Source organism: Terrapene carolina, unplaced genomic scaffold (assembly GCF_002925995.2).
Source record: "Terrapene carolina triunguis isolate 2854851 unplaced genomic scaffold, T_m_triunguis-2.0 Scaffold85, whole genome shotgun sequence".
NCBI lineage: Eukaryota > Metazoa > Chordata > Testudines > Emydidae > Terrapene > Terrapene triunguis.
In genome coordinates, this window is record NW_020664436.1 from 45,252,635 (window position 1) to 45,266,282 (window position 13,648).

Below are 13,648 nucleotides of genomic sequence, written 5' to 3' on the forward strand. Positions count from 1 at the left end.
ATACCTGCTTTCAAGCTATTCTGAAATACAGCATTGTGCCTTCTAGAGGGGAGCTAGTCTTCTGGAGTTAATGAAGAGTGCTTCAAATTCAAATAAAAAGTAGCATGAATCACCTGTGTTACTAGAGCTTCTAGATAGCATGAGGTAATGGTGATTAAAACATTCTAATGAAAAAGGTAATTGGTTATTTTAATCCTGTCAATAAATTCAAAATTAGCTTCTAACATTCCTGAAAGCTTAAATGTAGGGGAAGCCTGAACACAGGCCCTGTTTTGTATTGAATCATTAAGGGCACCACAAGCCACGTATCCAGTAAGAACTTTTATCTTTAGAATCTCAGAACACTACAAATACTAAAGATTTGTGTCATTTATTTTAAAGTAGGAGTTTGGGGCAGGGGGAGATTTTCTTTTCTGTAAATTTAGTGTTGTTAAGAAGGCCTCCACTGAGAGCCCTGGAGCTTGAGGTGTGTTCATCCATAGGACAAGAACAATGCCCACAATAGCTTCCTCCACACTGCCCATTTGCCTCAACAGACCATCTCTTTTATGCAAAGATTTCAGTGACTGAGCTGCTTTAGGAGCGAGCCGTCATGTCAGTGGAAGGAAAATGTTGATATGTGAAGTGACGTTATTATGCTGGGGGTGTGTTTGAAATATCTGAGCTTGGGAGACCAGTCTGGAAACCAAGAACTCCCAAATTCTTATCCCAGCGGTGTCACTTCACCTATCTGGCTCCATTTCCCAATCTGTAAAATGAGGATAGTGACACTTACCTACTTCACAGGTTTGTGTGAACATTAATCTCTAGATAGCTTTGAAAATGTAAAGTACTATATAAGTGTGAAGCAGTATTCTGTACAGTATATAGCCCCATACCTGTGTATTTTTTCTGTAAACAGGATTATTTTTTTTCTAGATTATCGGACACAACTCCATTGCGAGGGTTTCATTTATGCCTAAACGCAAAACAGAAGTATGGATTAGTGTAGATTATCCTATACCAGCACAGCAAAATTGCTTACCTTAACACAAAGTTGCAGAAGTCATGTATACATTTATGCATTTGGTTTTGCACAGTTGTAAATCTGGGTGCCCATTGTGAGTATTAATACTATTTCACTTCAAGTTGGGGCACTTTGTAAACTCAATAAGATGATCAAGTTATAATAGCATCCTGGGCAAAATTTTCAAAAGTGCCTAAATGATTGATGGGAAAAATCAAGAGGACTTAAGCTCCTAAATCACCAATGCACTTTTGAAAAGCTACTCTGCCCCAGGTAGACTCTTAACAAAGGGAGTTGATTTAAATCACATTAAGCTACCTCAGCATACAAATCAAGCTACCTCTATGACAGTTTCCCAACACAATTTTGTCATTTCACTTCACACCACCACTCCTTATATCCTTTATCTTGGTGGAGTCTGTAATAAAGTCTCAAACAAATTTAGAACAGAAAAGTGAAGTTACACTTATCACTACAGTAATGCATCTCACAGAACTCCTCTGGTTCAATAACTGAGCATGAGTTACACATTGTCACTATTCTGGTTAATACACAGCCAGTGTTAGCACGCCATAAACCGTGCTTCCAATGGCGGGGGTTAGTGGGAAGGAAAGAGAAGGAGACAGCTGGGGATGACACACATTAGAACAAGGATGATCTTAAAATCAGAGCTCAGCATCATGTAACTGTTCTTCTCCCCAACTTGAGTACTGAAGCAGCTGATTTTTCTTGTAGTATTTATGTGCATCACTCTTACATTGTCAGCTTCCCAACATGGCGGTGCTGCTGATGTTTATCCTTCGTGTAAACCAAAACCACAAAGGGTACATCAGTACTGCAATCATGGGGTGTGGTTACAGCTCAAATAGACACACGTGAGCTAGCTTAAATCTAGTTAGTTTGGGTACTGGAGCAATGAAGCCGTGGCAGGGTGTGCTTTAGTGTGGGCTGTGCCAGCTCACCCAGAACCCTAATTGCTCATGGAGCTGGCGCGCACTGCTGCAGCTTCACTACTTGTGGACCCTAGCTAGATTAAAGTTAGCTCAGGCATGTCTACTCAAGCTGCAATCACACCTCATGGTTGCAAAGTAGATGTACACTAAGTTTTACATATCCTGCTCTTTTTTCAGGAACAGGCAGGATAAGTTACCTAATTAGGCCTGAGAGACAAGGTGGGTGAGGGAATATCTTTTATTGGACCCACTTCTGGTGGTGAATGAGACAAGTTTTCGAGCTACACAATGCTCTTCTTCAGGCCTGGGCATCTTCTTGCTGGTTTGTTGAATCCATCTTGTTTCCTGGAGATAACCTCTATCACAGCTGACACTTAGGATTGAACTAGTGACCTCAAGTGCTGATTACATTCATCCCTACAACTAGAGTTAAAGAGGCAGGCTCTATAGCAAACCCATGTCCTCTGTGGAATGAGCATATAGGGAGAGACACCACACAGTGATCAGTGGGTTACACCATCATATCACTTTAATATCTAATATGTCCTCTACTGCAAGACTAGTTTTTGTGCTTGGAGTAGACAATGATCTAATCACTCTTTTCTATCTCTAATATGAACCTACATGTCACTTTAAAGCAATACAGTACAACAGGGCAAAATACCTCATAACGTCTGTCAATTCTCACAATCCCATTTGAGACCTAAAGTCTAAAATAGTTTCTCTGTGTAATATTTCCATGTAGTTTATAAACAACATTTTATTGTAATAAAATAAGCTATGTAGAGCAGAATTATTTTAATGTGTAATGCTTACTATGTTAATCAGGGGCTACTAACTGAAAGCCTATGGTGACAGCATGAGAGAGACCAGGCAAGTGGTAGAACCTCAGATCTTACATGACGTGATGGCTTTGACTCTTTCTAACAAAGATTTGAGTGCAAATCAGGACTATAGCTATCAGGCATGGAAAGTGGGTCTCTTGGAGCCTGCTTCATGGAAAGCAGTGGGAGTTTTGCATTTGAAATCAATGTGTGCGAATCAGGCAGGATGAAATACTGTATGTTATATTTATATAAAATTAGCACAACAGTATTCTATTCACTCATTGAGTGGGGCAGGGGGAGAACCTTTTCAGAGGCAGCGTGGCCCACTGGACAGGGCCTTGGCTAGACAACAGTAGGACTTAAATTCTAGGCTCAGCTCTGCCATTGACCTTGTGATCTTGAACAAGTTATTTCACCTTTCAGCACTTCACTATCTATAACACAGGAATGACAATACTTCCCTCCTATGCACACTATAGATAAAACGTGCTATATAACAGCTAATGAATAGAATAACCACCAACAGGCAGAGATTAGAAAATATAATGGAGAAAACTGGGTGAATTAATTGCCATATATTAAAGGTGTACTCTTGGAAAGGTATGATAGAAACTATGAAACCCCAGCAAAAAAAACACTAAGAGGCTCATATTACATCACTCACAGCAAGAGAAGATTTGCTATAGGAAGCAAAGGTTACACCTACATTTAAACATGTAACTAGAACGCACCGTCCATCCCATATATAAAAAGCTAAAATTCAGAAGAACCTTAGCACTCCAAGAGGTTTGTTTCTCTATCATTTTTTCTGGTTTCATTTCATGGCCTGTTCTTGTTTTGATTCTCTCTCTTCTTAACTAACTTACTGCTGCTAATTCTTGAGAGAGTTTTTTGAAGTCAGTCTGAAATATTTTGACAAGATTCATATGTTACTGCTTTATTCATTTTTTGTTAACAGGGAATTTTATTTTAAATGTACTGTTTTCTAATGTAACACAGCTAAATTTATCCTTGCTGCATACCCCTGAAAGTCAATGGAGTTACACTAGTTTGAATTTGGCCATGTGTCTTATTTTAACCTGTCATAACTGACAAACTTAACTCTGACTAGTTTAAACTGTATATAGGCTATTACTCTACCATTGTTGTATCCTACTAGGCATTATTTGAGAATTATTTCTGGTCTTTCATTTACTGTATAAACATTTTATATGGAAGCAGCAGCACCTTCAGGTTGTTGGTTTTTTTTTAATTAAGGACAACTATTAGAAATCACTGGGCTGAAATTAGTGTATTACAAACAGAATGATGGAAGGTACCCTCCTTTTCCTATATATTGTATCCTATCAAACAATTTGTAATAACTCCTCCTTCATAAAAAAAAAGTGTAAAGTTTGTGTATCCAGAAAAAGAAATCAACTTGAGAATTAATCAGGGAACATGAAGAGCATTGAAGTTGAGAGACAAAATTGAGTTTACACCTTTCTCTCTCTTTATTGGAAGAAGAATGAGACTATTAAGAATATGAATTGGATTCACAGTTCACACCCAAGTTATTAAACTAATGAACCTCTCCTATCTTGTCTAAACAAAATGAATCACTAATAATTGAACTGGTGGGATGCCACCGATGTAAGTTATCAACAGGGCAGTATGCTCACACTGGCCAGGCTGTTTTTTCAGTTTCAGTTTTTGTCCCATGTCTGTGCAGTTGCAATCTCATTTCCTGATCCAGCTCCCTAAAACAGGTTTCAGAGTAGCAGCCGTGTTGTGGGTTGTAGCCCACGAAAGCTTATGCTCTAATAAATTTGTTAGTCTCTAAGGTGCCACAAGTACTCCTGTTCTCCCTAAAACAGTGGGTTTTGGGAGATTTCAAAGACCTGGGAAACTAGACATTTTCTGAGAATATAGCAAACTCCCATAATACCCCAGTGAAAATCCCAGAAGTCCTGGTACCTCCATTTCCTAGACTGTCTTAAAATGAAGGGTGAACATTCAGCTCTAAACCTCAGGTCTTGCTCAGTTAAAAAAGGTTTCTGCTGGAGTTTTTAAAACAGTCAAGAAGTGACTACATATGTCTTACCTCTACCTTCAGAGAAACAGTGAGAGCAGCAGTACATGGAGTTCACGATGCAATGGCTGTGTGCCCAAGTACATTCTTGGGGATGGTCTTTAGAGGGGTGAATGCTGCTTTTGAATCAAGGCCCAGTTTGGAGGGACTGAACTGTTATTATGCACCTGAAATTGCTGAGAGCAGCACCCTCAGATACTGTAGTCCAGCCTATGGGCCGATATAATGTAAAGTATAATGTAATCTATAGTAGGGCCGGCTCCAGGCACCAGTTCAGCAAGCAGGTGCCAGGGGCGGCTAACAGAAAGGGGCGGCACGTACAGCTCTTCAGCAGCGGGTCCCTCAGTCCTTCTCGGAGGGAAGGACCTGCCACCGAATTGCCGCCGAAGTACCGCCGATCGCGGCTTTTTTGTTTTGTTTTTTTGGCTGCTTGGGGCGGTAAAAACACTGGAGCCGGCACTGCCATAGAGCCTAATATGTAATTCTCACAGTAAAATTCTATTTTTAGGCTTTTACATTATGGTTTCTGTGTTACTTTTGAAATTTCTTCCCCTGCTTGCCTGCTGCTTGAGTCCAGCCACATGGCATGGCTCAGATAGCTGCTGTATCTGCCAAACTGTGCAACTTTTGCCCTGACCAGGAGCAGGCTCATGGATCCTGAAAGGGAGGAGATATACAGAGATCTGGGAGTCAGGCTTAAAAGCTGCCCCTCTTGCTGCAGAAGCATGAGGAAAGAGGGAGGCATTGGAGAACAGAGAATGGCAAAGCAGTGGGACAAATGGACACTTGCACCTACATGAGGCTCTATCTGCACCTTTGCAAATACTAAAAGCAGAACTCCTAAGAACTTGGAAAACTCTTCCTATTGGCCCTGCAAAATCAGCTCTCACAAGTACAACTTACAAAGAAAAGCTACATATCTGCAGTAGGGGCTCCTGATTCCAGATTCCTCCTCCTTCCAGGCTGGCTCAGGTATCATCATTCATCTGTGCTTCTGGGTCGGGATCCCGGATCCACTAAATTGATTCTGAGATCCCAGCAATGCATCAGGCATCTCCTGGTCCATGGAACAACTGTTTTTCCTCCTCTGCGTCCCTCACAATTAAGCCTCAAGATGCTTCCGTGCAGTATCTACCAGCAGATTGGTCTCAGTTCTGAAGATTCAGTCCAGCTCATTGTAAAAAACCAGGCATATTTTCTGCTCTGAGCCAAAGCAGTTGTAGTCATCCTAGGCCTTGTGTTTTTGGATCCTTTATCTTCTCATGGCCTGTTTGCCAGTCTCAGTGGTGCCCATGCCAGCCAGGCTTGGCTGCCTTGTCACATGCCAGGATGTTACACATGATCAATTTCAGCGGACTTGGTCTCCTCTCCCCAGATGGATACCAGAGATTGCATAGTGCTCTGGCAGCAAGTTCACAGGATGGTGTCCCCTGAAAATATGCCAGCAACTGATAAATTGGATTACAGAAGTGGGGACCAAAGGGGGGGGGCAAAGTCAAAGCCCAGTGGCTTCAGGAAGCCTCTAACCTGAGCCCTGATGCCCAGGGCTGAAACCCTCGGGCTTCAGCTTTGGGTTGTGGGCCTCAGGCTTTGGCCCCAGACCCCAGCAAGTCTAAGCCAGCCAATGCGACCTCCTACCATATTATTTTACTGGGGGCATTTCAAGAAGATCCTGGGGACTGACATTCCTTTTAAGAGGAAGGGTTTGCTTAAAGAAGAGGACACTGCAGTGTCTACTTCAGGGACTGAGGACCTTAAGCTTTAAACTCCAAGTTGCTAAGGTAAAATTAACTGAGTGAGCAGAAAAGGCATAATTCGTATGAATTCCCTAGGTGTTTTATCAATAAGGGAATTTACTGATGGATGGAAAAAACAATCCCCAGGCGTTTCTCCTTCAATAAAGGGAGAGTTCTCCTGCGAGAAATGGCAGACTGAATTGTAATAATATTCTTTGGTAACATTCGGACACATAAGCAACTCTTCTAGCAGAACTCATCAGCAGGAACTGGTCTCTCTTGCAGCACTTTTCTTGCTTTGAATACCATATCCCTCACAACTACCTGACTGGAGGTAACCAACTACTTCAGTGGTTGAGAAGAAAGAGGGTCTAAGCTAATATTTACATCTTGATTGTCCACAGTTCTCCACTTTTCTCCAAAGACTGTTCATTATCTGAGTCGCTCTGGTTGAGGAAGTAGGCCTGACCTTAGGTGGCAGAGTAGGGCTAGGCTGAATAAAGAATTCATCTTGTACTCTAACTTCTACAAAAGATTTAGCTAGGAGGGAAGCTAAGTTAGGCAGGAAAAAAATTGAAATCAGCATTAGATGTACCAAAATTAGACAGACTGAGCTGAGTTGCTTACATTTTTGGTGGACTTCAGCATGGTCAAGAAAGGTTCACCATAACTACTGGAAGTTGAGTGTCCTAGAACACACAACTCTGAAACACTCCCATAACAGCAGTTTGGAATCCTGATGGTAGTGGAGGTGAACAGGACCAGCAGACATAGCTCTCAACCTATCAAACATTTTCTGCCACTTCCTCAGTTTATCTGCCTTTTGACTCCCAAGAAGTTCCTCTTTTCCTGCAGTATATCTCTTTCTACGAAGAAGGAGCAGGAACACACTCATGTCCCAGGTGAGTCTGCATAGCAGGGTACATAACTATCAGACTTATTAATGTTTTCATGGCATAGCTGCACACCTGGCCCAGACTAAACTTTGTAGATCACTCAAGTGTGCCACTGGGCTTAGTGTAAAGCACACAATTTCTCTGGGGACACACTACTTTTTGGAGATTCTTAATTTCCGGTAATATTCCAGGGACATTACCTTGCTCTAGAGGCATGTGTACAGTAAATATTAGGGAATTTTTGGAGGGGTCAGAAAGAAGGGCCCATGACAAGAATTCTTGGTGCCAACATTTTAATGCAATATGATTGGTGCTCTGGTTATCACCGGATGAGAGCAATTCACCCAAGATTTCCAGACAGGTGTATTAGAGTGGTATAAATGTTTTTATGGTATGCACAAAGACATGCAAGATGGTATTTGAATCTTGGGCTTATTAACTGTAGTGAATCTAAGAAACCTCACCAGTACAAAAAGGGTTAAAGAGAGCCTATAGCCATCCCTATTCCTGCAGCCAATGCCAGGCCTGGAAGGAGAAGAAAAGGAGAGAGAACCTGGCACAGTTCAGAGCAGACTGCTGCAGAGGCAGGAGCTAGCTGCCTCCCTACATGAGAGGCATATCACTAGGAGCCTGATAGTTAGGACAGCCTCCAGGGAAGAAGCACTGTCCCTGAGTGAGGGAGATTGTTGAGGAGACCGAGGAGCACCCAACAGTGAATGAGCTGTGTGACTGACATTGTGAGCTTAGACCCCCTTCAATCTTACATCTGTCCTGCTCAGAGGAACCTGGGACTGTGGCAGGATGCTACAAAAGGTCCACAAGGGGGTGCTACTTGAGTTGAACCACTACAGATTATAGTGGCTATTCCCAAAACTGAAGAGACAGGAAGTAACCCAGGGCAGTGGATTTATCTACACTTAAAATGCTACAGGGGCACAGCTGTGCTGCTGTAGCGCTTCAGTGTAGATACTCCCTATAGTGATGGGAGGGGTTCTCCCTTCAGCATAGGGAATCCACCTCCCCGAGAGACGGTAACTAGGCTGGCAGAAGAATTCTTCTGTCAATCTAGCGCTGTCTACACCAAGGGTTAGGTCAGCTTAACTATAATGCTCAAGGGTGAGGATTTTTCACACCACTCACTGAGCATCGTAGTTAAGCTGACTAATTTTCTAGGGTAGACCAGATTTTGGACTCTGATGGGAGGACCCTGCTGGCATTGCTTCACAAAGGGCCCTGGGCTGGAATCTGGTAGAGAGGGAGGGCCCAAGTCCCCCTATCATACCTTCTTAATGACTGAGGTACCTCTGCCAGGGAAGCAAGGGGCCAGAAGTCAGGCATGCCAGCCACTTGGCTGCCTGGTCCTCCGAGCACCCTATTACAATCACAATGATGTTTAAAAATAATTTTAAATATCTTGATGGTATCCTCTTTAACCAGTCATAAATGGGGCAGAACAATTTACAAAAAAAAAAAAAAAAAAAAAAAAATCAATTATGCTTTAAAAAGGGCACTAGAAAATAATTTGTATCCCAGAAAAGAAACTAGCAAGTTTGTAAACTTCAGCTTGCACATTGTATTGTAATCAGTAACACACAGTTGTCTTCCATGTAATAAACTGTGTGACAAGTTGGAATGCAGATGGTTTTATGGAACTGTTTTCCTAGGATCTTCAGTAGCAATGCTGTACAAGTAAAGGCAGCCATTTCAAGTCATGGGTGATCTGCCACCTTATCTTCTGCTTTGTGCTGGGAGTCTGAAATCAGTGAAGTGACATTTACTTACTACTAGTACTGGAACAAACCCTTCATATCGTGTTACTTATATTTTTTCCTAACAAAATAAGGTTAAACCAAAGCAACAGAAACAACATAAATAATCACAGCCAGTTAGATGAACTCAGCCAAGCATGGAATAACTAGGCATTCATGAAAGGCTCTATATGTTCATGCGCTGAAACTGAGTAGAAAAAAGGAACAAAAAATGCTTAACCCATAATCAGACACATTCTTCTGTTTTTAAATTAAAAAAAATATTAAAAACACACTGCCCATGAACCTGACATACCTTTATATGTAATAAAAGAATAAACTGAATGGGCCTTGGCCAGGTGGGTGAAAGCTAGGGCATTTCTTATTAGACTGCCCCACCCTTTACTTATGCTAGAGTTCACTGGACACTTTCAAACTTGACAAATTCTTTGCATATATTTTTTGGAAGTTTTCACAGAAACTGCTTGCTCTGTTATCAGTTTATCGAGTGGTTAAAATTTTTCAATAATTTAAATTTCAATGAAAAAATTGGATTTTTCAGAATTTTTCTACTTTCTAACTGATTCCTTTGTTGCTTGTGGATTATGGAATACTTCTCAGAGTGGTATTTTCCCTAGTGTTAAATCTTCTCATGCCTAGGGCCAGTGGAAATTGGCAGCAAATTTTCCCTATTTACTGGAACTTTTGTCCTGGATTTTGCAGATATTTTTGGAAAAATCCACTGGATTTTTAAAAGAAAATTCATACCAAATTATGTTTGTTTTTATTGAATAATTTGAAATAAAACTGTTGCCCAGTCTTGTTTTAAATTTCTTGCCCCCCAAGTTCAGAGCTTTCAGTGCCTACTTGAGATTTTCACATGAACTCTCCCCTCCCTTGGAGACCTTCCACTCCCCCATCAGACATTTTCTCTGTCCTCGACCTCGCAGGCCCCATGCTAAGGACAAAAATTATATTCTAGACATAATATTCAATTTTTGGTAAAATGTAAAACTTGAAATCTGTATAGAATGTACTTTCATATAGCCTACCCATGCTTGGTAAGTATCATAGCTGGATGTTTCTATTAGTATACTTCAGAGTGATTATTCCACTGAGAGCAACAGGACACTTCATAGTTCTTAAAGCTAATGTTTCTCGGGGTATGTCTATACAGCAAAGAAAAACCTGTGGCTGGCCCATGCCAGCCAACTTGGGCTCACGGGGCTCAGGCTGCGCAGCTGTTTCATTGCATTGTAAACTTCCAGGCATGGGCTGGAGCCCGTGCTCTGGGACCCTGCAAGGTGGGAGGGTCCTAGAGCCCAGGTTCCAGCTCATGCCCAAAAGTCTACACAGCAATGAAACAGCCACGCAGCCCAAGCCCAAGTCTGAGTCGGCTGGCATGGGCCAGCTGCGGATGTCTAGTTGCTGTGTAGACATACCCACTGTGTCTGCAGACTCAGTCAGAAAGCACTATCAGTTTACATTGAAACTGTTCCCTTACCTGCCAAAAAAAGTTCCACCCAACACTTGAGAAAGCTCAAGTTCTATAGAAAAGAATACCAGAAACACCCATAAGGAGACCCTTCCGTCACAGAATGGGTGGAAATTCTGCTACATTAACTTCCAGTGGCCCTAGTTGTGACATATTTCTACATACTGTATATGTTGTTTACATTTAACAAGCCTAGCAAATCTGATCATTTGATTAACCTTATTGTAAAATATACATCGGCTTGGCAGAATGAGTTTTCTAAAAATAATTTTGATGGCTATCAACTTTTTTCAATTTTTTAATCAATTTAAATTTTCACAATTGTGGGAAGTTAGGGTCAGAATTATTTAATGACAATAGATGTTAAGATTAAGAAGTTAAAGCTTTATAACTGTTAAAACAAATTGTCAACATCACAAATCAAAACATACCAAGTAAATATTCTTGAAGCAAACTCTAATAACTTCAAGCATTGTTTTTGTCTATCTGTAAATTTTGTATTTGATAATATTTGTCACTTTGTATGCGTGTACAGTGAAATTGATGTTTACCAACATTTACTGATAAAAATCTAATCCTTCCGAGCCTCAGTATAAAATATTTCTTACCGAGAATCTCCTGAAGTATTTTTTCCAAGGGGCACACCAGATGTTTTTTTGGTTCTCTCTGGCATTTCAGCAGAGGACTGCACAGCAGGGCCTTTAAAAGCACAGTAATATATCTCAATTTTTATATTAAATGAATTATTGCAAAATACACACATACATATAACTGCCTGGGTTATACCTCCAATAATCATTAATGTAACATTTTAAAAACACAGTCTGATGGGGGGGGGGACCCTAAAGAAGAGTACCAAGCCCAACAATGGGATAGATAACAAATAGCACCTGATTTCTAACTTCCCACCCTGCTCCTAAAAAATACTGAATGCCAAATTCAATGTGTTTGGTGTGTTTAAGGGTTTCTTGTTTTGCATGGGAAGACTGCCATAGCCTCCATGTTATCATTACTAATTTGTTGTCCCATGCACCTATATGCTTCAGATACAGGGATGTCAAAATCAAATAAAAAGAAATCAGTGTAAGAGAAGAATGAACAAGTCATAATGTCTACCGACTGCAGTAAGACTAAAAATGTGGTTGCCCCTTGTGGGTCAAAAGAAACCTTGTCACACAGATTACACGCCCGCTGACAGCGGTGTCATATCAATAATACTTGGCACTTCATAGCACCTTTCATTCAGGGATCTCAAAAGGCAAAAGGATAATGGGGCTCTCCTCTTATAATTTGGGTAAATACTCATCTTTAAACACTCATTATAAAAGATCTCAGACTGAATTACAAGGAAAAGATTCCAGCATTTCCAGCCCAATAATGTGCAATTGCAATATATGTAAGAAATGAAAATAAGGACAGCAGATATATTGGAATTATAGTGACACCAAGTGGCAAGGGAAATTAATCTCATTTCTGCCCCATTCCTTCAACAAGGTCCACTATAATGGATAGAAAGATTCAGTTTACTAAACTGTATTTTTATTTCACATTAATATTAAACCTACATCAAGCTTGATCTAACGGATTTCAAATTGCTGCCATCTACAAAATAACTATTATAGTATACAGAGGAATAATAATGGTGCAATACCCTTCTCATTACTCTTCTTCTCTTGCTTCTAGACACAATCTGGTCTTTGAGAGCAAAAGGAAGATGTTGCAGCATTACTGAATTCTTCATTTAGCATAATCCTTCACTGCCATTAACCTTACTTCTCAATAGTAGAGCTCAAATGCTAAAAACTAATTCTCTTCCTCAGGGACTACTACTGAAAAGCTCTCTCTCCTCAGTTTCACTTTCTGGGGTCATGCATTTATTTGCATCATGCTGCAAGTATTGGGGTTCCAAGGCATGCAGGGGAATGTTTACATTTAAAAAATGCCTAGCTCACTTTTAATGCATTTCTAGTCGTTTTTGAAAACCCAAAGACTTAGAAAAAAACAAAACCCAAGGTACAAAAGGATACAGACAAGTAATTTTTAAAAACTCCCCAATGTTTCCCACTTGGAAGTTTTAAAACCTCTCCCTCCCTCCCGCATTTCTTTTCTAAAGAGAGTGTTCTAGGGAAGTGAGTTCAGGACTAGGGCTGGTTGAAGATTTTCAATTGAAATTTTGCAATTGGAAAATGGGGTTTTGTCAAAATTGAAGTTTTTCTTTGGGAAAAGATTTTGTTGGCATTTTCCATTGAGAAAACTGAAATAATGTTTTTACTTTGGGTTGACATTAATCTCTGCATTTGCCTTAATTACTGCAGTGCCTTATGGAAGGTGTACTTCTGGGTCCCATAAAGAACCACACTAGTTCAGCCACAGATGTCCCATGAAGCACTGCAGCATCTCAATAATAAGGAGACACTGTGGTACATCAAGGAAGATGTAATCTGCCCAGGATGCAAAGGGGACCCAGAACCACAACTACCATGAGACACTGCAGTGGCTCAGCCAAATGCAGAGATTAATGTCAACTCAAAACAAAGCATTTGGGCATTTCCAAGTTGAAGTTTTTCGTTCTGTGAAATATTTTGCCATTTTAACTTTGTCCTGATTTGGGATGAAAAGGAATGTAGAAATACTGGTTTCCAACAGCTTGGAAATCCCATTTTGTGATCAGCTCTAGTCAGGATCTCCTGAGTTCTAATTCTGCTTCTGCCACTGACTCAGTCATTGGCCGTGGGTCAAGTCACTTAACTGCTCTGCCTCGGTTTTCTCACCCTGCACCTCCCAGGATTATTGTAAGGATTCCATTAGGTTTTGTGCAGCACTCTGAAGATGTGAAGTATATTAGTTCTGTGTGTTTGTCCTTTTCAATGGGGGGGGGGGGGTGAGGAATAGCTCCTCCTGCTCATGACAGAATTA

At 40.8% G+C, this 13,648-nt stretch overlaps 1 protein-coding gene across 1 annotated transcript in view; it reads right to left on the bottom strand.

The window, feature by feature from the left end:
- Window positions 1–9,029: 9,029 nt before the first annotated feature.
- The window catches only part of ZC2HC1B (zinc finger C2HC-type containing 1B), a 20,100-nt gene continuing 15,481 nt past the window's right edge, over window positions 9,030–13,648 (bottom strand). Inside the window, exons 7-8 of the mRNA XM_024220028.2 lie at window positions 11,341–11,431; window positions 9,030–9,242 (exon numbers count right to left, since the gene is read on the bottom strand). Coding sequence (XP_024075796.1) covers window positions 9,218–9,242; window positions 11,341–11,431 — 116 coding nt within the window. The 3' untranslated portion in view covers window positions 9,030–9,217. The remainder of the gene's footprint in view (window positions 9,243–11,340; window positions 11,432–13,648) is intronic.